This window comes from Leptidea sinapis, chromosome 2 (assembly GCF_905404315.1).
Source record: "Leptidea sinapis chromosome 2, ilLepSina1.1, whole genome shotgun sequence".
NCBI classification, from domain to species: domain Eukaryota; kingdom Metazoa; phylum Arthropoda; class Insecta; order Lepidoptera; family Pieridae; genus Leptidea; species Leptidea sinapis.
In genome coordinates this window covers 4,141,315-4,169,283 of record NC_066266.1, presented here as the reverse complement: position 1 = coordinate 4,169,283, position 27,969 = coordinate 4,141,315, and the positions used below count along the sequence as shown (strand labels likewise).

The following is a 27,969-nucleotide window of genomic DNA, read 5'->3' as shown; positions in this document are numbered from 1 at the left end:
AGGGAGTTTGAGATTTGTGGAATTTCTTTAGAGATGAAATTCCCTGTTCACAAATATAATTCATGGCACTTAAATGAAAATAATTGAATGAAGCCACAACCTGAAGATGAGAAGTTGAACAAGACATACAAGATTTATCAACGATACGTCACTCGAACGGTTGGCTCAGTTGTAAGAACGCAAGAGGTCGCGGTTTCGAGTCCTGCATCGATCACAAATTTAGTTTTCTAATTTTATTTGTGTAGTTTAAAAAACAAAATGTAAAATGAATCCAAGGGAGCTTCTTTTAACTAAAGCATACATTTCTCTTTCATTAAGGTTTCCCCCGACGGCAATATTACCAGCAGTATTCTGACCCTGATGCCTTCGGTAGAAGACTCAGGTCGGGTCATATCCTGCAGATCAGTGCAGCAAAACTTGAAGCATTCTGTCAAGGAAGACGGCTGGCAAATGGAGGTGCAACGTAAGTAACCTTAATATGGAACATGCTACAAAACACACCATAATTCAAATTCAAATATTTTTATTCAAAATAGGATTTAAAATCACTTATTGAATGTCAAAAACTACCACCCGTTCAAAAGTGACTGCCTCAGACCTGAGAAGAATGGGCGCAAGAAACTCAGCGGGCTTTTTTTTAAATATAAAATATAGATAACAATGTAATATCGTTAAATAAACATTTATAATTAAAGAGCCTGAGTCCGCAGTCCGTGGTGTCATTAAGAAAATGGTTTATGCTATAATAACCTTTCCCACACAAGCGTTTTTTTTTACAATTCTTTTAAATTTCGTAACACATTTGTTTTATACATTTTCTGGGATCATATTGTAGAAGCATATACATCGCTTAATAAGCTTCGACTGTTAAATCAAATCAAATCAAAATCATTTTTTTTATTTTGGTCACGGAATTGACACTTATGAATGTCAAAAAATTACTTTTTCTATTGAATTTACCGTAAGAGGTTAAGGTATTGTGAAGAAGTAGCAATAAACTCTTTGCCACTGTTTTAAATCAACATTTATAGCATTTTTTTACAAATAATTTCAGTTACAATATATGTTATGCAAATGTAATATGTGTAAACCTATATCTATATATTGGCCCATTAAGTACAGTGGTTTAAAATATTCTTGGTGACTAAGCAATGTAAGACATTTATTCAGTTCAAGTTCGATTCGCCCGTGACAGGTGACACAGGACTAAGGAGAAAAGTGAGCTAATAATGTCTTTAAGCACACTTTTGCCGTTCTGCGGTCAGACTGCGAACGATATGTCCTTACTTTAACGATTTGTCGCCGCTGCGCTCCAACTAGATACCGCAGGTGTAGTTGCAAAGTGCGGCAACTAATACTACGCCCAAGTGGGCTTACTGGAGCCAGTCTCGAACAATGTGTGACGTTGACGTGCCACATGTTCTGTAAAACTATATTAATGATTTAAACTAAAATGCTGGGTTGCGTAGTAAAGCTTTGTAAAAATAATACTAAGATATTTCTTGTAGTATTATTTTTACAAAGCTTTCTTGGCTTCTTATTAGAAGTGCCGCGGCACGCTACGCTCGGCTCGTGCGTTGTAGTCAACAGTATAAATTTATCTTTGGGATAGCTTCTTAAACTAAAGACCAGTTAAATTGTCAAAATATATCACTATAGTTTACCCATGACATTACAATGTCACTAAAACCAGCCGTTATATTGTAAGATATGAAGTCGATTGACAATCTACCGTTTAATTATAACATCACTATTGAAATTGTAACATCACAGCTTTGACAATATACCTACGATATATATAAATATTTCGTGACACGTTGTTTGTCCGCGATGAACTCCTAAAATACTGATCTGATTTTTAATTAAATTGTACAGACTGCAGTTTGATTCAACTTGAGAGATAGGATTTTTTTATTCGATTCACGATCTTTCAAATATTATTTTCGTATGGAATAATAATTCTATGAAAATAATTTTTGACGCACTGTTTGACAGTTCTGCTGTGACTTTTCATTAAAGGCATAAAAGGCATTTATTTTCTCAAAATTGATTCCTTTAGAATTCTTTTTGATGTCAATTCTAATAACTACTAGATACCACTACCACTTCGGAAGCAAATGGTGCCCTGAGAGAGAAGAAGCGGCGCAAGAAACTCTCCCAGCATTCTTTTTTTGCGCTCTTTTCAATAAACATATACAATACTGTACATTCATTTCTATCGCTATAAAATAATCACAATCTAGTCCCAGGCTGTCCGATCATTTAAATATTCAGCAGTGGAGTAATAGGTTTAACGACAGAGCCATTTTTTTTTTATAAAACATTTAAATTTATTTATAGATAATGCCTGAACCGTGGCTGGGACTTTATTATAGAAGTGTATACATTTACCCTTAAAGCTACTATGTATCTTATGAAGCCTACTAGTATTAGTTACAAGCAATCCCTTATTTCTAGTGTTATTATAATGAAAATCACTATTAAGAGCTCAAACAGGGAAAAACGAAATAATTATTGCAATGATTGAACTTAGTAAACTTAGTAATTAATCATCATCAGCTGGAAGACGTCCACTGCTGGACAAAGGCCTCCCCCAAAGATTTCTACGACGATCGCTCCTGCGCTGCCCTCATCCAACGTATTCGTACCAACACTGCGTCTTCCAGTACGTGGTCGCCATTCAAGGACTTTACTGCCCCAACGGCCATCTGTCCATCGTAATTAATAACAAAAAATATTTTTAACTTTGCTATGAAATATTCTATGAGCATTTTTTGAGTTGAAGTGAAGTGCATCGATCGCCAGCTAGTTCAATTTTAATATTAGGTCGTCTATCGCCGCCTCTGTTCCACCAAAAATTGACAAAGTAACTTCACAGTATTTCCAATCATTTTTAAAACACGCTGGGTTTTCCAATTAAAAATTCGCTTAACAAAAAAGCTGAAATTGTTGTCTAACCTACACAAAGTTTTCGAAAGCCCGGCTTGCCTTGACCGAGAAACGGTACAGAGATGTGAAAATATTCGCTCATTCCTATCTGCAGTAATAAAAGCAAAACTTTCCAAAATGAGAATTTTGGCGTAACGAAAATACCAACTCGGGCTGAAACTATTCGAACTTTTGTTATGGATTCTCATTACGGACTCTGTTACTGAAGTTATGAAGATTGTATCGCATTATTTTTAAAGTATATAACCATGTGCTATAAGACGTTTATTTAAAAAAAAAACAATTTAGTGCAAGTCACCACCACGTGAAGGGTTATAACACGTCGCCTCACCGACATGCTCATGACTGGCGCACGCGATAAATTAATAATTAAAAAATAAATATATATAGTCAGACACTTTTTGGATGGATGAAATGCTTATAGCAGTATATCTGTAGCTATACAGCTGACGTATTGTGCTGTGTATATCTTATAAGTGAAATTGAATGGATTTAGTGAAAAGTTCAATGTGTATATATTATGCTGTGCATTGTTGAAAGTGTTTTTGTTTGATTAATATATTATTGTAAATAAGTTTTTTTAAATATATTGTGATTAAAAATTATTATTCTTAAATATTATTATGAAATTTCAAATTTTAATACTTAAAGATCTAAGTTTTCACTACTATCGGCAGTCAATACAACTGCCAATATTTTTATGTGTTAGCATCGGCAATACAATAATCTAATAATTAACAACATTAAATATTATTAAACAATAACCCCCTTATTCATAATAGTCGGCTAACTCAAATCATTGCTAATTCTCAGTCTGTCTTCTTCTATTGACCTAAAAACACTCCTTAGCGGCTGGTTTAAGTTAGCGGACCATTATGAATAAGGGGGTAAATCTAAATACAGACGACGACCACATGCAAATATTAGATAAATTTTAATTGTGTAACATGAGAACTAATCAAACTTAATAAGGAATACAATATAATTAGTAGGTAAAAAGTAAAATGTAAATAAATTAATGAAACTTATTTTATTAATAGCAGAACTATACAAATGATTTAAGTTGTCTTTAGTGTTAATTCCGCCAATATTTGTTTTTAAAACAATCCGACACGTGTTTCGCCTCTACACGAGGCATCCTCAGAACGTGTTGTCTTGCCAAAATCTGCCACGAGACTGAATCAAATGAGCCGGAAGCCGCTGTTTTATACCCTCGTCCCATGCAATGACGCGCTGTGATTGGACGGCTGTTGTGACGTATTACCCCCGTAAGAGATACGTAACAAAGGTGATGGGACTAAATTTGTTTGTTCATTCAACAATGTAAACATGTTATTTTTGTGTTTTATTATTTCTAATTGCTCTAACACATTTAAGCGAAATCCTTTTTCGCATGTATGTAAAATATTAAAATTATTATTTTTTCCGAGTGAGTGACCTGTATCAATTAAATATTTCGCGAAGTGTGATTTTTCGGGATGATTCCTAAATGCCGCAGTATGTTCCTTTAATCTCATTTCGAAATTTCGACCTGTTTGACCTATATATACCCCGTTACAAGTGTCACAACTTAGTTTATAGACGCCGGATTTTTCGGAATTATTTAATCGATCTTTGCCATTACATATTCGACTGACATTGTGATTCGTTCGGAAGGACACATTAATATTGTTTTTCCTAAATATTTTAGATATTTTATCCGATATTGGACCAATATATGTCAAACAACCCACATATTTGGTATTTGATTGGTGGGACGGGATAAAGTTCTGAATTAATTAAATGTTTTTGTTTATTTTTAATTAATTTGTTCACTAACTGTTTTGTATAGCCGTTGGAAACCGCGATTTGGTATATTGTATTAAGTTCTTTCGCGAAGCTGTCACGGGACAGTGAGACTGACATTAAAAACAAATATTGGCCGAATTAACACTAAACAAAACTTAAATCATTTGTATAATTATGGATTTCCGCAAAGTAATGCCTAATTCAATAAATAGCAGAACTAAAATACGATAGCTAATTTTGTTTTCAAGTTCAGGCTTTGTGTAAACAACCAGTCAAAATGCGTCCCATTTAGGATGATTAGGGGTCACACAATGCGCAAGCCTTTGCTATATAATTTCTAAAATAAAACTGAAAACAAAATTTTATGAACGATACGGGACTCGAACCCGCGACCGCGACTTCCCGAGTTCCGTGCGAGCGCTCTTTCCAACTGAGCCAACCGTTCGAGTGACGTATCGTTGATAAAATCTTGTATGCTTTGTTGAACAAAGGTTTTGACTTTGTCTACAGGATCTACTTTACAGTTGATAACCTGCTCAACCCCAATATTTGCATTGTTAGGAAATTGACTTGAGATGTCGCTCTTGTAAATCTAAACAATTTGTTATGTTTTATAGTGATAACCCTCACTCCTGGGATTAATAACACAAATAAATCTGAAAACAAAATTTTATGAACGTTTTCAGTTGGAAAGAGCGCTCACACGGAACGTGAGAGATCGCGGGTTCGAGTCCCGCATCGTTCATAAAATTTTGTTTTCAGTTTCATTTGTGTAATTAATCGCAGAAGTAAGTGTTATCACTTTAAAACATAAAAAATTATATAATTTCCTTTTTTTATATAATTATTTGACTGACTTTAAAAACTATCAATTTTGGACCTTTAGAAACAAAATATTTGATTTGATTATCTGAGACTGTATGGTTACCTATTTATTTTTAATAATAATAATATTGACACACTTTTAAACAAATTATCTTGCCCCAAACTAGGCATAGCATGTACTATGGCAACAAGCCAACGATATATTTAATACAATATACTCACTTACACACACATAAATACATATAAACATCCATGACTCGGAAACAAACATCCATATTCATCATATAAATGTGTGCACCTACCGGGTTTCGAAACCGGGACCTCTAGCTCAGTAGGCAGGGTCACCAACCACTGGGCTATAGGGGTCGTCTATTTTATATTACTATTAAATATCATTTGATTTTTCCTGCAGATGTACCAATACCGAAGCTGAAATTGGGGGCGAATTTAGACCCAAACAGTATCATGGAGGGATCCGATGTGTACTTAGACTGCAGTGTTCGAGCAAACCCGCCCCATCAACATGTTTATTTCACTTTTAATGTAAGTATATCTAACATTTTGACTGTTGCTTGTCAATATATTCTTGATAATGTAATGTATGTGTTCATAGGCACATAAGTGAATATGCCAGAAACTGTCATAACCATAGTGTTAACACCAGGAACAGACATAAACCTATAATGCCAATTACTCGGCTAAGTCGAGTTAGTAAGAATTATAAGTAATAGAATTTAGAAAAAAAATCTACAATACAGGCTATATTTAAAGGCTTTTATCGTACACCGTGTCAGAAAACGTCCATTCAAAAATGGGAGCTGAAAAGTATGAAAATCAGTTGCTAACATGGCTTATGAAAATTCATTTCTCACTCGTGCTTCCTTTGTTTGTTTCGCTGTTGAATATTTTGATGGAAAACCGTCATGGCCATCTAAAATTTATATGCAAACTGTGTGACAGCCTTACATAATTTATTCGTTGTGACAACCACTAAAATATTTTTAATAGCTGTCATAAATACTTCAACTCGCCATCTGTATCAAATTATTGAATTCATGACAATTTATTTAAAAACTTAGATAATTTATATGTCTAGATAGAGCCTACAACACTTATGTATGTAACTTTGTTTGAGTGTGCGTGCGTTGTTGTAAATAGAGGTTAACAGTTCGCCGCTATTTTTTTCGACGTGTTCAAAGTATCACAGTTTATCTGGACGTTTTAATTGTCTATGATAAAATAATTTTTTTACTCTTTTAATATTCGAAAGAACATTGTTGTAATTATTTCACTAGTTATAAACAGTTTATACCATTCTTTTACATTAACGAAGTAAAACCAAGCAAAAGTACGTTGTACAAGAGAAAAAATAAATATATAAATATGCTGGACATTTAGATATGTTCAACAAATTTTATTTAAAAAAATCAATTTAAGCAATTCCCTGAATATATTAAAAAATAAATAAAAATAAAAATAGCCTTTATTTTTCTACTTGAGCAATATTTTACATCTTACGCTAGTTTGAACTATTACATATATGATCTTTAATTAATTTAATAGGTTAATAAACTAGTTAACTGTAATTTTATTAATATTTAAAATAGTAGTCGCTTCTATAGCGTAGGCCTCTCCGAGATCCTTCCAAACATCACATCAAATCAAAAATATTTTATTTCGTAGGTAATTGATTGATGATACAGATTTCCTTAGAGATCAACAGCCATACAAATAATAAAAATACAATTAAATTTTCAAAACTTTCGTAAGACATTATAACTTGGTTTACGAACACGGCTTCACTCACGACTCACCGGTGTGGGCACCGATTAGTTTCTTACATTCGAAGTTCATTCATCAGGGTGAGTGTATCTCTTTCCCGTGCCTTCCGCATCCAATGGGATCCACATCTGTTGTTGAAGATGTCTCTCCATCTCTTACGTGGTCTTCCTTTTTTCCTCTCGTGATACCCTCTCTGTTGAGCGCTTCGTCAATCTATTATTTTCCATCCTACAAATATGTCCTGCCCAGTGCCATTAAATGCCAGCGACCTTGAGCGATATGAGTTCACGGCTTCCGGCCCGCCATCTATGTTACAAAGCCAAAATTTTCAAATTTCTTGCGAGGAAAACAGTTTATATGCTTACGATCCTCGTTATTCATTACTAATATGAATAAATATACCTACACAAAAAAAATCAAGAATAAAAAAGAATAACTTTTCTGAGAGTTGTACTTAAATAATGCGTCATGCCATGCCAAAAAACTTGTTTAACTGCAAGGAAAAGTGGTAGTTCAAAAAAGCTTTGGAGTGTTAACTATAACCAACAGCAACCATTAGCAACCTACAAATAAGACTTAAGGATATGTGTAACAGGATTAAGTAGTGTTCATAGCTCGAAATGCTATATTTTCACCAAAAAACTTGTCTAAAAACACCTTGTTTGCGTGTTTTCTGCTTGCTCTTCGCCTTAAGGAGCCTTATTTTTTTTTGTGCATCTACGATTTTTTTTATTTTTTCATTACTAAATATTGAATATAGTCAGGTTGAAACATTATTATGTTTTATCTTGAATTATTTTACAAACCAATTTTAAAGTACCTACGTACTATGCAAATTATACGCTTCAGTTTAAATCTAAACGTGAGATAACCGGTTAAAATATATTCTAAGATATATCTATTTTTCAATTTTAAGTAAAGTTATTTTCTTTGATTAACACGAGTGCTACAGAATTAATTGAAATAAAACGCGTGCATTATATTTTTGCGTAAAAGTTACATTTTATTGTAGTTAACCCACCGTTTCAAGACTTTTCCAGGTCTCGTTTTCAGGGGGACCGCTGATGAAATTATCAACCGTCAATCCTTTAAAACTGTTTTATTAAAATTAAATAAAGTTGTTACAAAAATAACTACATTAGAAGTCGTTTTTTTGCTAGGAACAATGATATTATTGATTGTATAAATATGTTATATCCTCGTAATAGACTAACATTTGAAATTAAAATTACAATAAATGAATACAAACCTAGTTCTAAACACTTCCTTTTAAGTGTAAACAAATTTTAATCTTTGTCAAAATGCGTCCCTTTTAGGATACCTTCGCATCTCATAATGCGCACGTTTTTAATATATTTACTCGTAAATAAAATTTGAAAAACAAAATTTTATGAACGATGCGGGGCTCGAACCCACGACCTCCGGCGTTCCGTGCCGGTGCTCTAACCAACTGAGCTAACCGTTCGAGTAACGCCTTGTTATAAAATCTTGTTTGATTTGTTCAACTCTCAGGTTGTGGCTTCATCTACAGTATCTACTTTACAGTTGATAACCTGCTCAACTCCAATATTTGCACATTATGAAATTCACTTGAGATGTCGCTCTTGTGAATTTAAACAATATGTTATGTTTTTAAAGTGATAACCCCTCACTTCTAGGATTAATACACAAATTAAATTTGAAAAACAAAATTGTATGATCGCTGTTTATATTTACTCGTTTAGATATCGTGTGTAATATTTCCGTGTAATCTCCCAGGGTGTCATGGTAAAAGGCAGCGGCGGTGTATTGGTGTCCCGTCAAAGTTTGGTGTTGCAACACGTGAGTCGGGAGAGAGGCGGAGATTACGTTTGTGTTGGTAGAAACGCGCTGGGTGACGGCAGCAGTGAACCCCTACATCTGGATGTCAAGTGTAAGCAATTAAAGAAATCTTATAAGTATTTATTTAAAACTAGCTGACCCGACAGACGTTGTTCTGTATATAATAAATAAAATAATGTTTTTTTATGAATTTGTCAATAATATATCATAACATCAAAAATTACTCCGTAAGATATGCCCTGCTGTCGTAATGAAATTGTTTCACAGCAGAACTGTCAAACCGTGCGTCAATAAATTCACTCATAGAAATTATGTATGGACACACCAAAGGAAAAACAAATTTGTTGTTTTTATTTAATTAAGCAGCATTTTCCAATTTATTCACAAATAATTCAAGACCAAAATTAGCCAAATCGGTCCAGCCGTTCTCGAGTTTTAGCGAGACTAACGAACAGCAATTCATTTTTATATATATAGACTAGTGGACCCAGCAGACGTTGTCCTGTACACACGTCTTAAATTTGCAAAATCTGTCCAGCCGTTAAGAGGAGTTCTTATTTATATGGACGGAGAGAATTATATTATATGGACGGAATTGAGAATCTAAACCAATCTCAAATTCACTGAAACAAACAAAAAAATCATCAAAATCGGTCCAGCCGTTTAGGAGGTAGTTTAATTGTGAATCTTAACCATTCTCGAATCCACCTGAAGACACACACCAATCTCAAATTCACTGGAACACACAAAAATATCATCAAAATCGGTCCAGCCGTTTAGGAGGTAGTTCAATTGTGAATCTAAACCATCCTCGAATCCCCTTGAACTCACACAAAAAATTTCATCCAAATCGGTCCAGCCGTCTAGGAGGAGTTCAATGACATACACGCGCACACAAGAATGACCCAGCAAATGTTGTATTGTATAAATAAAAAGCAATAAAAACATTTTGGGGTATAAAAAGTAGATGCAACCTATTCTTAGACCTACCAAATAAATCGTACTACAATTATTGTATTCGATTGCCATCTTGCAACTCTATAGCGGATTTGTGGATGGAACAGAATAATATAAAAATCGCGATACAAAAATAGTTGTAGATCGTAGAAGCGCGATAATTTCAAGTTGTATCTATTTTTAATGCTTAATCAAAATAAAATAAAATTAAAAAAATTGTCAAAAATATAAAAATTTTGGGGTGGACTTAACATTTAGGGGGATGAAAAATAGATGTTGTTCGATTCTCAGACCTACCCAATATGCACACAAAATTTCATGAGAATCGGTCAATCCGTTTCGGAGGAGTTGAACTACAAACACCGCGACACGAGAATTTTATATATTAGACTAGCTGGCTCAGCAAACGTTGTATTGCCGATATTAAAATCGCGATGCAAAAGTAACTGTTGATCGTAGATGGGTGAAAATTTGAAGTTGTATGTATTTTTTAATGCTGACTCATAATCAAACAAATTTTAAAAAAATGTCAAAAAAATTTAAAAAAAATTGGCGTGGACCACCCTTAACATTTAGGGGGATGAAAAATAGATGTTCGATTCTCAGACCTACCCAATATGCACACAAAATTTCATGAGAATCGGTCAATCCGTTTCGGAGGAGTTGAACTACAAACACCGCGACACGAGAATTTTATATATTAGATTAGACTTAAAGTATAATAGCGTATAAATGACTCACCTTTTGATAATTAGTATCTAATTTTAATATATCAATGTGTGCGTTAGCCAGTTTCAGGGGCGTAAGCTACGTATCAGCCGTATCAATTAGACGGGGCCCTGGGGCCACAGGTGCCCCCAACGTGCATAAGCAAAAATTAATAAAAACTTTTACGGCTTGCGGAAAAAAAAGCAAGGAGAGTGTATGTAAAATTTTTGGAAAAAGTGACTGATAGATAGTTATTATTAATAAATGTTTCTTTTAATTTTATGCAAACATTTTTATTTCTTTTGTGAGAAATCTTTACCCTCCATAAGGGCCCCAAGAAATTTTTTATACAGGGCCCCGCCAAGGTACACTACGCTACTGGCTACTTTAATATTTGAAATACTAAGGAGCTCGAAAAGTGGCTGACTGCTTACGACTTGCACATCAAAATTGGTTACAGTGATGATAGATTCGTTTACCTTTTCTATCTGTATCTCCGTTAGATATGTCCGTCTCTCTTGCACGCTTTGATTGTCTCCACACTAGCAAATCCGTTTATAATTTGATAAAATGTAATTTATATTTACAAAAAGATGCCTTGAGAATTATTATTAATGTCTCTGAAATCAGTACCACCTATTTAGAAACAAATGGCGCCCTGATAGAGAAGAAACGGCGCAAGAACTACTCACAGTATTCTTTTTTAGCGCTCCATAAAAACGTCATACCAATACTTAATATGATGTTGCATATAAGACAATATATTCTTTCTACCTTATTCATAATGAAACGCTTTTCGAAGGTATAAAGCTATATAAGTTAAAACATCTTTTAAGCCGATCGAACGTTCGATAAAATTCCTTATTCATGTTCGTTAGATAAATCTCCCATAACTAATACGTATAGTACGCACTGTTTCCTTTTTCGTAAAAAAAAACATGATTTTAACTAATTTTGAATGTCAATGGATTGTCAGGTGTCAAAAGTGGGTGTCAAAGTTATTTCAAACTTCAAAAATTAAAGTTTTGAAGTATGTCGGTTGTCAATCTATGACGGATATCCAACAACTTTGAGCGGGTAGCTATATAAGACATTATATAACGAACAGCTGATCGATGTCGGCCATTTTTTTTTGCGTTCGAGTGCTTAAAACAGGTTTATAGAAGGATCCTAGCTATTATAAGTCACGTCAGCTTTATCAAAGAGATAATGAGCGTTTTAGCTCTAATATGCGATTATGAATACCATTTTTTAACAAGCGTATATTAGCGACGTTTTAAATCTCCGCTCAGTCCGTTTTACCGAATTCGTTGTATGTGGACCGGGCATGAAACGCCGTTGTCCTTTGAAGTAGTGTTGATGGATGCCAAGAATCACCTACTTCTGATTTAAGTTTTGGATTTTATGAGAAATCTTAAACTATTTGGACAGTTATAAAAATGTATTTTAAGTGTATGTCAATAAAAGGGTACTTTACCCTATTAACTCAATTGTGTATACTTAAATAAAATTTTTTTTTTTTTTTGTATTTCACTATTGAAGCTAGATTTAATAACAAATTAAATAATGAAAAAACTAATTCAATCGAACAAATACTAAAAAAGTTATTAGGATTTTAGTATTTATGTTAAGACAGATATAGCCATAGTAAAATATGACGTCTTAGCTTTGCTATAGTAACTACACTGGCCTTCAAAAGTAAGTATCACACTTTTAAAATTGGGATAAAGTTTTAAGTTCACAAGATATACTTTCGGAATAAAAAGGACTCCAAAGAGAATTTAATTTTGTACATAAAAACTTTATAGTCGGTAACCTTCTTTTAAGAATTGGCTGAAAAAATACTTCAAAAACAAAACCATTCCTTTTTCAAAGAGGACGTTTCCGAATTACAATTTTACCATTCACATTTTTCTTTCTGTTTTAAATATTTTTCAAGATCGGTGGGTCTTGTTTTAAAAATTTATGCTAAAAAGCACATAACATTTATTTATCATGCCTCTTTCAGTTGAAGAATGTGCTAGGATCATGGCTTTTCTGGAACTAGGCATCAGTACGCGTCGCACTGCAAGTATGGTGGGTGTGACGGTACGAACAGTCCAGAAGGTAAAGCGAAGGTACGAAGAGACTGGACACCATCTGAGGAGACCTTGTAATGGCAGACCCAGGTGTACCAGTGCCCGAGAAGATCGTTATATTATTTCCACTGTGTTAAGAAATCGCCACCAAAATGCAGTTGAAGTCCAGCAACAGCTACTTCAGACCCGGAGGGACTACATTAGTGACAGTACAGTGAGAAGAAGAATTGCTGAAGCAAATTTGAAACCCCGAAGACCAGTGAGTGGCCCAAAACTCGAGAGACAGCATCGAGTAGCGAGACTGCGATATGCCCGTGAACACATGCAGTGGGATGAAGAAGAATGATCAAGAATTTTGTTTGCAGATGAGTCTCGATTCTCCCTTTACACTTCTGATGGAAGGCGAAGTGTTTACAGGCGACCTGGTGAGCAATACCTTCAAGCCTGCATCTCAGAAAGAGTCCAATACGGTGGAGGCAGTGTACATGTATGGGCCGGCACATCTTCAGAAGGTCGCACAGAGCTAGTAGCCGTAGAAAATGGCACCCTCCCTGGGCAAAGATATGCTCAAGAGATTCTCAATGAGTATGCATGGCCGTATTTAGCATATATGGGTGATGGATCGATGCTGATGCAGGATAATGCCCGGCCACACACAGCTCATATCGTATAAGAGTATATTCAGGAGGTCGGTATCAGCGTGATGGCTTGGCCATCAAGAAGTCCTGATCTCAACCCGATTGAACACGCCTGGGATGAGCTTGGGAGGCTAGTCAGAAATCGCAGACCACCACCTACTACCCTCAGGGCACTAAAGCAGGCCCTGGTAGAAGAATGGGAGAATATTCCCCAATATCGGCTCCGAAACCTAGTGTTCAGTATGCCAAACCGGCTCGAAGCTGTAATCAGAGCTCGAGGAGGCAATACCAGTTATTAAAAATTAAATAACATGTAATACATTCTAGTTGAATTTTTTTACACTAAACTAAAAATATATATTTTCATTGTTTTATCTTTTTTAAGTTAAAAATGTTACTAATGTATAATTTTAGTTTCTAAGAATTAAAGCCTATAAAATTTGCAACAAAATGTTTTTTATCTTAAATCTCTATCTTCTATAGTTAAGAAAAAAATTTAATTTGAAAAGTGTGATACTTACTTTTGCAGGCCAGTGTATATAGCTACTCGTATACGACTTATTGTTTTGCGCGACAGGGATAGCCTTTACTCTACGAGCTAATACAAATGATTTGAGTTTTCTTTAGTGTTAATTCCGCCAATATTTGTCTTTAAACAATTCGACACGTGTTTCGCCTCTACACGAGGCATCATTAACACTAAAGAAAACTCAAATCATTTGTATTAGCTCATATGTCACTTTGTGTTAGTGTGCGTGCATTGCTTAAAATAGATTTACCTAATATTTTTTCGACGTTTTCACAGATGTCACAGTCTATCTAATCGTATGAATGATGTACGGCCGTTTTCAATAACCTATCTATCCTTAGTTTAACTTACTAGAGGTAGACAAATCTATCCTTCTACGCTTACTTACATTACAATAACCTATTGACAGATAGCATTGGACTATAACTATATTGGACATAACTATGGATAGATTAGATCTTGTCATTAAACGGTGACAGCAATGCATCCGTAAGTTAATGTAAGGATAGATAGGTTATTGAAAACCGCCGCTTGGCGATAACAATTAATTCGCTTCGGTTCCATGTTATTTCATTTTTTTATTTATTTAGATAAACCGGTGTGCTCTCGTCGCGAAGGTGTTGCCATCCGCGCGGCCCGAGGGGAAACTGTCCATATTCAGTGTGATGTCGACGCAAACCCCATGGTACGTTGTTGAATCCTATGCCACAGAACGTTAACATTAATAACTGTTAAGATTGTATGAAAATTGGTCAATTAATGACATGGTTAAATGTCTTAATAAAATATTTACGAGCTTTTTTGAAGCTATAGCTATATTTTCTCGTTCTGGAAACATTGCGCAAAAAACAGATCCTATTGTTTGATTATTGAAAACTACATATTATGATAACGCCACACATTTACCACTGAAGGTGGATTTTAGCTGTAGAAATCAAACATCTCTTTGGTACACTTCCCGTGATAAATTCGGTAGAAGACATAAACAAAAATGCGTGAAGGTGTAATAAATTAAGTTTGTATGCTAGATCGCAGAAGTTTGGGATATCTCTTAAAATTTTGTGAACTGTTTAGATTTGAAAGAGCGACATCTTAAGTCAATTTCCTAACATATTAAAATTTACGGATCATGCGTCATGCTGACGGTTGGCTTAATTGGTAAGAGAGCTGGGACGTCACTCGACAGGCGCGATTTCGAATCCCGCACCGTTCATAAATTTTGTTACAAATTAATTTTGCATAATTTAATAGTTATTTTTTTTTTGTTACACAGCCTCAATCATACCGTTGGTGGTTTAACAGTTCTACATACACGGAGAGAGAGTTGACTAGTAATACTGAAAGTAAGTATAGCTTCATCAAAAACTGCTTAGCGTTAGAGCCTAAACACATTATTGGATTTATCCGGCCGAACCATCGAACGCAGTTCGGTACTGGAGGCCTATTACCAAAATCGAAATCCGAAGTTTCGTCCGAAACGAAAGAACGAACAACTTCAAATTGAATCCTATTACCGAAGTACTTGGGATTCGAATAGTGCGGATTTCATTTCGGAACCATAAAAAAATTTAAATGTCAAGTGAATTTGGGAATAAGTTAAACGAATGACAAAATGTCTAATCACGAACTTCGTATCGGTCTTCGGATCCGAAACACTTTCGTAATAGGAAAATGTACAATCCGTCAACCGAAACTTCGTATTTCGATAATAAAGCTTCTGGACCACATTCGATGGTATGTCGCATTATCTATCGCACGAAATTATCATTTTTACGGTCCGGACCGTACCGAGTGCGACGCCGGTCGTATTAGTGCGAGGCGCCCAATCACGCCCACCGGACCGTCCAATATATCAACCGTACCAAATCCGACTATGTGTTTAGGCTATTATTTTAGAACCTTATTATTTATAATCCTTATAACTAACCTGATATGCAACACCCCAGTTGCATATCATGTTTGTTTGTTAACACTTACATTGTTCAATCAAATTTGGTGTATTATATTTCCATCCGACGATCCATACAGCCCAGTCGTCTGTGACCTGACCTAGCTATGCATAAAAATAAATCTAACAACTTCTCTAATTATTAGAGGTCTAAACACGGCTAGGTCGTGGTTCTATTAAAAGGCGTTCTACATTATCGGAACCAAACGCCGACCGTCGTGTCCTTTGTCAAGTAAACCGATTTTAGTATTCGGACTACACGGTCGGGTGGTTGACTCAACTTGTCAGTTCTTTTCGGCATGCAAAGCGTTAAGAAGTAGCTAAATATGGCTTCATGTCTTTCGATGCAATAACTATTTTAGGGTTCCGTAGCCAAATGGCAAACTGTCCGTGTATGTCACAGCCACTTTTTTCCAAAACTATAAGAACTATACTGTTAAAACTTGGTAAGTATATGTATTCTGTGAATCGCATTAATATTTTCGCTCTAAAATAGAAAAAAAAAATTTTTTTGGGGTTTCCCATACATAGAACTGAAACTCAATTTTTGTTTACATCATACCTATCGATGGATAGATCTTCTTTTTTCTAAACTGAATAGTTTGTGCGACAAAACACTTCCAAAGTGTTAAAATGTCCCCCCTCTGTAACTTCTAAAATAAGGGAATTATAAACTAATAAAATGCATGATGTATGCTACGTATGTAAAAATACATGCAAATATGCAAACTTCCACCGAAAATTGGTTAGAACGAAATCCAATAAAAAAGTTTAATACGTATAAATGATGAGAGCTCATTTGCACTGTATGATTTGAGCAAAGATTTTGTGACTTTCCCATTCTTTATATAACTTATATTATGTTACTTACTGCTACGGCAACCTTCATGGGCGAGTCCGACTCGTACTTGGCCACTTTTTTTGCTTGAGTGAAGAAGAAAAACAAAGAAAATGGATAAAACTGTTGGTAAAAGAGCGAACTACTCCACTACAACGAGAGGTGAAGTGCCCACGATGATTGGCAAGCGCGTCGGACTACAGACATAACCACTATAATGTTACAACCACACAACAGAGCTTTTTCTGTTCTGTGGTTACAACAGTATAGTATACACTTTTTTTTTACCAGTAGAAGGCTCCTTTGCACAGGATGCCGGCTAGATTGTGAGTATCACAACGTTCTGAAGGGCGCCGTTGCTAGTGAAATTACTGGGCAAATGAGACTTAACATCTTATGTCTCAAGGTGACGAGCGCAATTGTAGTGCCGCTCAGAATTCTTGGGTTTTTCAAGAATCCAGAGCGGCACTGCATTGTAATGGGTAGGGCGTATTACCATCAGCTAAACGTTCTGCTCGTCTCGTCCCTTATTTTAATAAAAAAAAATTATACCTGAGAATAAACCAAGATGATACAAAATGTTTCAAATAGACTTTTTGCTTTTGATTTGTTTATTCAGACGTATTACGTTTCCCGCGTTTATTTGCAAGGCTGCTTGACATTCGGAAAACTTCAGAATTATTATTGTATTGACAGTGTTGTCAACGATATAGTCAACATTTTCCCATAGAGGATGTAAATACTACGCAAAAAGAGGTGGGACTGGTCTAAGTAACACTGACCTGTATAAATACCACTGGACAGGCTTTTTCATATGTTTGACGACAAATTTTTTGTGCCCATTTGAAGCGCCACTCGCGAGCATTTGACGGTAATACAAATTACTGCGAAGGAACGTACAATAAATACTCTGATTTTTGTATTTTGAATTAATTCCGTTCGTTTTCCGTGTTATTTATACTTCAAGAAGCAAGGTTATAAAGTTCACATTTTTTTTTGTGAATAGTTTCTCACGTTCTAACGATCTTTGCTGGAGTTTTCATCACTAGTTCTAGTACCGCAGACTCTCGCTACATGGCCAACAGCGCCAAAATGGCGAATAATAAACAGGTAAAAAAGCATTTTGACAGCCGCCAGTCTAGTGGTATATATAGAGGTCAGTGCTAAGTAAACATTGAAGTTTAGTTTGATATAAAACGTGCAGTGATTTAACATAAGTTTGAAATAGAAGTATTAAGGCGATTGGCGACGAAGTGTAATCCGGCTAAGTTTAAAAGCGAAAAACGTATTGGATTTCAGCCATCACCGTTTTTTATAAGATTATAGCCGTCATTTGTCAAAATATCAATGACTTCACGTTTCATACAATCGAGTGAATCGCTTTTTTCTTAAAGAGTTTTCGTATTGTTTTTCCATATTCTGAGTTTATTCTCAGGTATAACTTTACACTAAATTTATTTGTAAGATCGATACTGTTTTTCATTGTAAACAGCGGAGTTATTATATTGTAACGAACTTACAAAAAATGTGCCATTTGTAAATCTCCACTTTTAAAAGTCTGACGATTATAAAATTTGCTTTGTAAAAATAAAACCTGCTTCACTTTAAGCGTGAAAACCCTATGCCACAGCTGATGTGACACGTCTAAATAAAGCCGTGTTCGCACGTAGCGCTCACGTATTCGAGGCAAATGTAAAACACCATTATTTTACGCAAATCCAATACAGTGCTAAAGGAATAACGAGCGGCGGTTAACGATGTTTGCTTCGTCAATAGAAGCACGGCATCGGAAGCCATTTAAATTTGATCGAACCAATAAATGTGTTTGCCGTTCATTTTATTATCAAGTGGAAACGATGAGAGGTCTACAATTGTGATGATATTTTAATGTTTTTATTTATTGCGACCTACTTTATAATAACATAGATTTCGAATGTATTTTATATAGTGTTGCCAGCCAAACGTAGGGTAAACAAAACAGTAATGGTATATGATGTTAATGAATTTGAATCATACACAAATAAAATTTGAAAAACAAAATTTTATGAACGATGCGGGATTCGAACCCACGACCTCCGGCGTCCCGTGCCGGTGCTCTAACCAACTGAGCTAACCGTTCGATTCTGAAGAAAACATAATTTTATATAAATTTTAAATCTAAACAGTTTAGATTTACAAGAGCGACATCTCAAGTCAATTTACTAATATGCAAATATTGGGTTTGAGGTTATCAACTGTAAATCCTGTAGATGAAGCCACAACCTGAGAGTTGAACAAAGCAAACAGAATTTTATAACGAGGCGGTACTCGAACGGTTACCTCATTTTGTTTTTCAAATTTTATTTGTATATTAATCCTAGAAGTGAGGGTTATCACTTTAAAAACATAACATATTGTTTAAATTTGAATTATTTTAATACACAATTTGGCAATAAAAGTTGGATGATTCTGATTTAATTTGCGAATGTTTAAAGTAAGTACGTGGAAACCCTCAAACAATTGACAAGTTTGAAATGACAGTGGGCGAGACACAGCCTGGTCACATGGCTTGTGGGGTCCAAGGAGGCTTTGGCGCTAAAGTGGCAGACAGTAACTCTTGTCGTCATTAAAGTCGTAATACGCATTCACCCATTCGGAAATAAATGGCGCTCTGTGAGAGAAGCAATTCTCCCAGCTTTCCTTTTAATAAAATATACAATATTGTACTGTCATTAGTATTGCTATAAAATAATCATAATCTAGTCCCAGGTTGTCCGATCACTTAGATATTCAGCTGTGGAGGGGAGGATTTACGACAGAGCCATTTTTTTATAAAACATTTAAATTATTTATTGATAATGAACAGCGATTGCGACTTTGTTATGAAAATGTATACATTTTCCCTTAAAGCTATTATGTATCTTATGAAGCCTACTAGAATTAGTTACAAGCAATCCCTTATTTCTAGTGTTATAATATTGAAAATCATTATTAAGACCAAAATGGTGTTGATTTTTGCGAACGTATATCCTATTTTCATGAATGTCCTGGCAATGAACAGTCATAATATTTATTTCTATAAATTTTTCTTTGAGTGACTGTATATTATCTATAGCATTCTTGCATCGCATATAGATAGAAAACTGCAGGGATTAACTGGATGGGATTAGAGCAAGACCAGGTTAAGCGCAGTCTGAAGGAGAAGGAACCCCAAATAAGTTTAGAGGGGCTGAAAGAGAGAGATTGGAGATTTTTTTATGACAATATGGGACGCGACGAGCATGACGTTCAGCTGATGGTAATGGGTACGCCCTGCCCATTACAAAAATTCTGGCGTCACTACTACTACTGCGCTTGTCATCTTGAGATATTAGATATTAAGTTTCATTTGCCCCGTAATTACATGGCGCCTTTCAGACCGAAACGCAATAATGCTTACACATTACTGCCTCACGGCAGAAAAAGGCGCCGTTATGGTATTCATAATCGACGCCGGCATCCTACGACGAAGCGTCCCACTGGTAGGGCGTATCAATTACCATCAGCTGAGCTTCCTGCTCGTCTCGTCCCTTTTATTTTTCGGGTAGCCCCGACTCTTGTTAATTATTTAGAACTTAAGAAAAGTTTTATTAAGTTAAGGGAAACTTTCGTAGATTATTATTAACTAATAAGGTATAATGTCTATACAGATTCATATAGATACAAAGTGAACAGCTCGTCGGAGTACGGCTGGGTCCAATGCACGGGTGCTAACTCCGTCGGACGTCAGAGTGAACCCTGCCTCTTCCATATCCTGCCTGCTGGTAAGTATCCTTACATTTTCATTAAAGCTCTGTCTTTTGAAAACACCGCCAATTATTGAGGTGAAAACTTCTTTATGGATTCGCGTCACCGACATGCTCATGACTGGCTCACGCGATAAATAAATAATAAAATTAATATAGGTAGACACTTTTTTAACGGGTGAAATCTCGTAAGTTGGCGTCACCGAAATGCTTACAGCAGTATATCTGTAGCTATACAGCTGACGTATTGTGCAACATTAGTGCTGTGAATGTGTACTGTGTATTGTTAAAATTGTTTTTTTTTTATTAATATATTAATGAAAATAAATTTTAAAATTAATAAGATGATTGTTTTTAAACAGTATGAAATATCAAATTTTAATACTAAAAGTTCTAAGTTTTCATTTCTGTCGCCAGTCTCTACAACTGCAAATATTTTCTCATCGTTCGGGCCGCTGACAGGTTTGATTTTTATATAGAGGTGTCGTTATTGAAAATATAAGACATGAACCGAAACATGATCATCAAAGGAAGAAACTTAGGTATTCCTGATCAGAGAGCCCTTGCTTCCCCGGGGCGTAAAAAGAATAGGGCAGACCAAGGCCCAAGGGTGTCGTATGAGGTGACTAAGGGATTTTTTAGAAGTGGGAATGTCACGCTGTCGTCATATGACGATTATATAATTACCACACTTGCACAGATTACCCGCATGAAGTAACTGCCTCGTGCCGCTATGTTTCGCATAGGTTAGTGTCGAGGACCGGAGTTAGTTCAAACGGCATTTGACGACGTGCTTGCACAGATCCCCTCCGCTGAAATAGTAATCTTGGCTGATTTCATCGGGCACAATGCCGAATGGCTTGGGTCACGTACCACAGACTACGCAGGGCGATCTGTGCATAATTTTGCATTGGCGTATGGTCTGTTCCGATTCGTTGTGTCGACAACTTCCCTTAAAGCCTCGCCTAGTATCGGAATACTGGATCTTAAAATCTCGAGCGATTGCCAATTCCACAGTCATCTGGAGGGCAAAGCCAAATTGGCTTTGAGGAAGCTGGGCATCATAAATAGAGCACGGCAATACATCAAGTCGGCCCACATTCTAGCGCTCTAAAAAGCGCAGGTCCGGTCACATATAAAGTATTGCTGTCATCACTGGTCTGGCGCACCCCAGTATCAGCTCGATCCATTTGACCGCGTGCCACACAGACCAGCTCGAATTTTCGGGGATCCAGTGCTCTCTGAACGGCTGGGTCACTTGGCGTTGCATTGAGACTTCGCTTCATTGTGTGTCTTCTACCGCATTTATGACGGGGAATGTTCCGAAGATCTGTTTCACCTGATTCTTGCCGCCGAATTCCACCTTCGCACGACACTCCACAAATTAGGATATCATCCCCACCATCTGGAGATGACGGTGACTCCACAGTGTGGTTTTCAAGCAGATTTCTTCCACGTACTACAAAGCTGTGGAATGAGCTTCCTTGTCCGGTGTTTCCGGGACGATACGACATGGGTAACTTCAATAAAAGCGCGCACACCTTCCATAAAGACCGACAACGCTCCTGTGATTCCACTGGTGTTGCAAGAGAATGTGGGCGGCGGTGATCACACCAGGTGACCCGTTCGCTCGTTTGTCCTCCTTTACTAACTGTATGCTACTACACCTACGAGAATCTTTTTATTATAATCTAGCAAATTAATTGCAAGATCAATTTAATATTATAATATAAACTGAACGAAGAGAGTAATTAGATGTCGTTTTGGCGGATTTTAAACATAAGAGTCTCTATTTCTCACTGGCTGCAACATACTATGTATAGTAGTGAAAAAATATTCAATTCACAAGGAATAGTTATTTGTTCAACAAATGAGCAAAGTTATTTTTTGCTGCGAGTGCTGACTTAAAATTAAAGGCACGAGACAAAAAAAAATTGCTCTCGTGTGAAACATACAACTTTTCACCTCGTAAGAGACACAATTAAGATAATATTCAACAATGTTTATTATTAATATCATTACTAGTATTTATTTTAAATATTACGTCTTTAAAAAGGCAAGAGTATAATTTATAAATCTAAATTTCGATAAGTAACATATCAATTTTTGTGACAATGAGATAATACGCTAGGCTAAAATGAGTTTCGGAACGCACCGGATCGCATTGTTTATTTTTTGAACGCGGAGTAATTCCCGAATGTTTGGTCACGTGGGGTTCGAAATTTAAATCACTTTGTCTCACGCTCGCAGCGTTTTCACGTAGCAATAGCGTCCTTTTCGTGCTGGAGAGGTGAAAAAACTATTAACCAACAAACAACACCGTTAAAGTTATACGAATATGTCCTCCTTCTAAACCACGGTAGTAATATGTATTATTAACAACTTAAGTAGTTTCTAGTCCAGTAATTTCATTAGTTACCAGCAACTTAATGTTGTTTGCATACAACTGCAACAGGATAGTTCGTCGCTGTGGCCTACTGGCATTCTATTCAAAGCATTATCTCACAATCTGGACTAGTATTGTTATTTGGTTTTACCTTAAGGATAGCGAATTCTTAAGTAGAGAAAAACACATGAAACACGAATGAAGAATCGATTCACATATTCTTCGCAGGCTCTCGCCTTGTTCTCAATTTTTGTCGGATTTTTAGCGTGAAACAAAAGCGCTGAGAAGGCAAGAACAGACGATAACTTCTATTGACTCCACACTCGAATATTTCTCGAGAGACTCGTCCATTATTAACATTTTGCATCAATATGAGCCGGATTTTGACTTCGCATTGCTAGAATATTTTCAAGCAAAACCGATTTTGTTAAGTAAAAGTTTAGAAGATGATAAAAATAATCTAAAAAACCACGATGCGCTAAAACCTAATTAATAAGCTTCTCCGTCTATCTAAATGGAGCGTGAGAACTAATTTGAAAGCCTTGCGAGTATATGTACCCATACAAGCTTTCTTTGAAATTATTGCTGAGGTTTTAGTCGAGGATCTCGCGTGAATGTGAAGCGCGCATCAGAGTAATTTACCAGGGGAAGGCTTCTTAGCACAGGGTACGACTAATGGCATTTACACCGGCATCTCTTCCTACCGCCAAGCAGTGGTCAGCCATTAATGATGGCTAATGAGACTCAACCACAATACAGTAATAGAACGATTCGACGCACGCACACATACACACAATTTACATGGTTGCTAAGCAATCTTGGGGAGACAAATCTATTGAGTGCCACGCCGCTCCGTCCGCGTCGTCAATCTTTATGTATGTACATAAATTTCAAGGAGACCGCTGAATTACTCTACTGTGTTCTATTAACTGTACTGTGGCTTAACGTCTCATGTCTCAAAGCGTTGATGTCCTCAATTGCGGTGACGCTAAGAATTATGGGTTCTTCGAGAATCTTAAGCGGCACTGTATATTTTATATTACCTCACGGGTAGAAGTGTATAAAAAATATTGAATTAGGCGATATTTTGCGGAAATCCATAATAATGGCACAAGACGAATATGACGAGTCAACATCTCCTGAGGATGCCCCGTGTAGAGGTGAAACACGTGTCGAATTGATTGAATACGAATCTTAGGAAGGCTTCAAACATTTGGATAGAACTACAAACTTAACCGTCATCATAAAAAAATAGAGGAAATATTTTTAAAAACAAAATTTTAATCAGTTTTAGTTTTACGTGGGCGCTACACACCTACGAGTTCTAAACGACAGTGCCTACGCAAGCGCGCGGCTACTAAATTACTTACAGATGTCCCAAAATGATATTAGGGAAAATTTATTTCTTTAGGTTTTTTTTTTTTTAATTACTGTTGATGAACTTTAGCCATTCCTTAAGTTACTGTCGCCATTGTGGCACACTGTTACTATAACATAATAATTATAATGCGAGTGTTTTTATCCCACATCGAAAAAGCCCAAAGGCTAAAAGTGACGAGCACATTTGTGATTATTTTTTAATGAAAACAATTGACGGGCGTATCAATTGACGAGCAATTGATACGCCCTTCTCATTACCAGCAGCATGCACCGCTCAAGATTATTGAAAAACCCAAAAATTCTGAGCTGCACTGCAACTGCGCTCGTCACCTTGATGATGATGATGCCGCTTATCTTTAGTATTATCACGCAAAACCGGATGGAAAGCTAGTATGATACGATATACACCGACCTATAATAAAAGTTAATCTGTTAAATAAATAAATAAAAATTCTAATATTGTTTGTTTTGTACGTTTCATTTAAAATGTTTTGTTCTGACAAATTGGCGGCAATCTGTATGTAATGTTTACGACATGTATGTACTCTTTGTCGCGTGGAAATTTTCGGTGTGTGATTTACGTTTCTCTTTGTGCTCTTGATTAAAAAAAAATGTTTTTGCAATCACACTGCGTATTCTGTTTTTGAATTACACGTTCTTCTATCGCGCGTAAAATATTGTGTTGCGATCATAGAAATTACAAATAATATGTAACAAAACTCACATACATAGTTGCGTTGAGCATGGAAGCGCCGGTTGCTGGATTGTATTGGCTTGTACAATATCATAGTCATATTGTTTTTTTTATTCAAACGTTTGTGTGGTAAAGGTTACTATAACATAAATGACTTTCTTAATGATACCACATATTGATCGATCTCCACAGGCTATTAAATAATAACTTTAATTATACGATATTACATTGTAACCATATTTTTTATGAAAAAAAAAATATTTGTTGCGGCAGCTTTTTCTCAGGTCTGAGGCATACCTTTTGGAATGTATGGTAGTTTCTGACTTTCAATAAGTGACATCACATCCTATTTTGGATAAAAATATTTGAATTTGATTATGAAAAAAAATATATATATATTATGTACTTAGTAATAAATATGTCGCAGGAAGGCAAAATATCTTAATTGAGCCTTAATTTATGAGCACGTGCTCGCCAGCCGATGTTTTAAATAAGGGACGAGACGAGCAGGACGTTTAGCTGATTGTAATTGATACGCCCTACCCATTACAATACAGTGCCGCTCAGGAATAGAAAGCAAATAAAATTTGTTAAAAATATAATATTCTTAGCATATTTTATTCTGCTAGGAGAGTTGCTCATGCGCAACGATAGTGCGTTCGACGTGCGATGATACAATCGCAAGTAATTAGCACGGTTGCGTCGACGGCGTCGTAAATAAAACGTGGTGTGTAAGCTCTCTTATTTTTACAACATTATTATAGATTGATATTTTACTCGCAGATAGACCATCGGCGCTGCAGCACTGTGACGTCAGCAACGTGACGCATGACTGCTTCATGGTAGACTGCGTGCCAGGCTACGATGGTGGACTACAGCAGGAGTTTATACTGCAAGTAAGTACAGTATTATAGTTAATTTATTATATAAGCGGGATTTTGTGGAAATCCATAATTATTTCACAAATAAAATTATGAACGATGTGGGACTCGAGCCCACGACCTACGGCGTTCTGTGCCAGTGCTCTAACCAACTGAGCTAACCGTTCAAGTAACGTATCGTCATAAAATCTTGTATGCTAGAGGTCCCGGGTTCCACTCCCGGTCATTCATTGATTCAATCATTTATATGATGAATATTGTTTCCGAGTCACGGATGTTTATATGTATTTATGTATGTTTAAGTAAGTATATTGTATTAAATATATCGTTGTCTTGTACCCATAGGCTATACCTAGTTTGGGGCAAGATAATTTGTGTAAGTGTGTTAATAATATTATTATATCATTTAAATTTAAAAGTTAATTCCCCTAAATTTTGTTAGGCAACCTACCCTGAACTGAAGAATCGGGTTCAGCTGAGCTCTCGACTTTATTTTGGTTTTTTTTTTATTACGTTTATTGTAGCGCTGTATAATATGTTGCTCACAGTAATTTAATGTTAGGTGTATACAATGGATGGCGCCCTGATTTCGAACCGGAGTGGCTTCACATCGCAGTGGCGCGTGTGTAACATGACCGCGCAAGTTCGCGCGCATGTGCTCGCGCGGAACAGAGTGGGGACGAGCGACGCTGTCACCCTCACTGTGACACTGCTCAGTCATTCCCTGAGACACACAGGTGAGTCGGATGAACAGCATGACCGGATGGAGGCTCCTTTGCACAGGAAACCGGCTAGATTATGGGTCCCACAACGGCGCCTAATTCTGCCGTGAAGCGGTAATGTGTAAGAATTACTGTGTTTCGGTCTGAAGGGCGCCGTAGCTAGTGAAATTACTGGGCAAATGAGACTTAACTACTTAGTGCCGCTCAGAATTATTGGGTTTTTCAAGAATCCTGAGCAGCACTGCTTTGAAATAGGTAAGGCGTATCAATTACCATCAGCTGAACGTCCTGCTCGTCTCGCACCTTATTTTCATAAAATAATAATAATATACTGTTAAAATTAAGTGTGGTAATTAATCTATTTACTTGAAAATTCTTTCTTGTCGGTTCACTATATTGTTCGAAATCATTTGAGAATAATCCTTAAGCGTTCATGTATAGGAGCGCTTGATTCAGTTATTAATTCGGTTAAAAAAATGTTTAATATCAACACTGCTTTAAAATTAGATTTTTTATTATATCGTAATCAATATTTTTTGATTATAGTCAGTGACGTTCTATATGTATAGACATATCGCGTCGTATAAAAACTAAGCCGAAAAAAGAACATGCCACATATTACACCATACTATGGTGTAATATAGTTTTGATCCTACATCTGCAAGAAAAAATAATAGAAGGTCAAAGGTAAAAAATTTAAGTATTTTCTATTTTTCTCAAAAACGATAAGTTTTATCGTGAAAATAGGTCAGACATAAGTTGTAAATCATACAATTCGTTACAAAAATTGTTTAAATACTTTTTTCGTACGACTTACTTACTTGTGAGATATCGCGGTATGAATAGTTTGAAAAATCATATTCTATACAAATTTTGGCTATGTAATGACTTATTTTGTCTATTTTGACCGGACTATATTCAATGTGTGTCCAGGTACGTCATCAGTGAACGTACAACTGTCAGCTGTGTTGGTGTCGGTATTGTGCGCGGCCTGCGTACTCGTGTGTATCGCAACACTGGCTACGATGGTCCTTTGCTACCGACACTGTACGCCCAAACGAGGTGAGGAAATTAAACTAAAATTTTAATATTTTTTAAAACTTCAAACAATAATTTAGTTTTAGGATCTACTTTATATATGAAGAGGCAAGGTCAGTCACATAGTCAAGATCTTCGTGGGTGTCCCATTGTTGTGGGCATTTAACACGACAGCCAAAAGAGGATGTAAATACTACGTTATAAGAGGCGGTGTGAAACGTGCGGTCATTTGACATAAGTTTG

The 27,969-nt window shown here is 36.0% G+C and overlaps 1 protein-coding gene and 1 non-coding gene across 2 annotated transcripts in view; one reads left to right on the top strand and one right to left on the bottom strand.

The window, feature by feature from the left end:
* The window catches only part of LOC126975615 (protein turtle homolog A-like), a 151,581-nt gene that overhangs the window by 110,422 nt on the left and 13,190 nt on the right, over positions 1–27,969 (top strand). Inside the window, exons 10-18 of the mRNA XM_050823597.1 lie at positions 319–463; positions 5,975–6,105; positions 9,103–9,256; positions 14,666–14,760; positions 15,349–15,418; positions 20,530–20,643; positions 25,869–25,981; positions 26,529–26,703; positions 27,622–27,750. Of these exons, the coding sequence (XP_050679554.1) occupies positions 319–463; positions 5,975–6,105; positions 9,103–9,256; positions 14,666–14,760; positions 15,349–15,418; positions 20,530–20,643; positions 25,869–25,981; positions 26,529–26,703; positions 27,622–27,750 (1,126 nt within the window). The remainder of the gene's footprint in view (positions 1–318; positions 464–5,974; positions 6,106–9,102; positions 9,257–14,665; positions 14,761–15,348; positions 15,419–20,529; positions 20,644–25,868; positions 25,982–26,528; positions 26,704–27,621; positions 27,751–27,969) is intronic.
* Positions 18,907–18,980, bottom strand: Trnap-ggg (transfer RNA proline (anticodon GGG)). The gene has a single exon. It is a non-coding gene; the product is annotated as a tRNA-Pro (tRNA).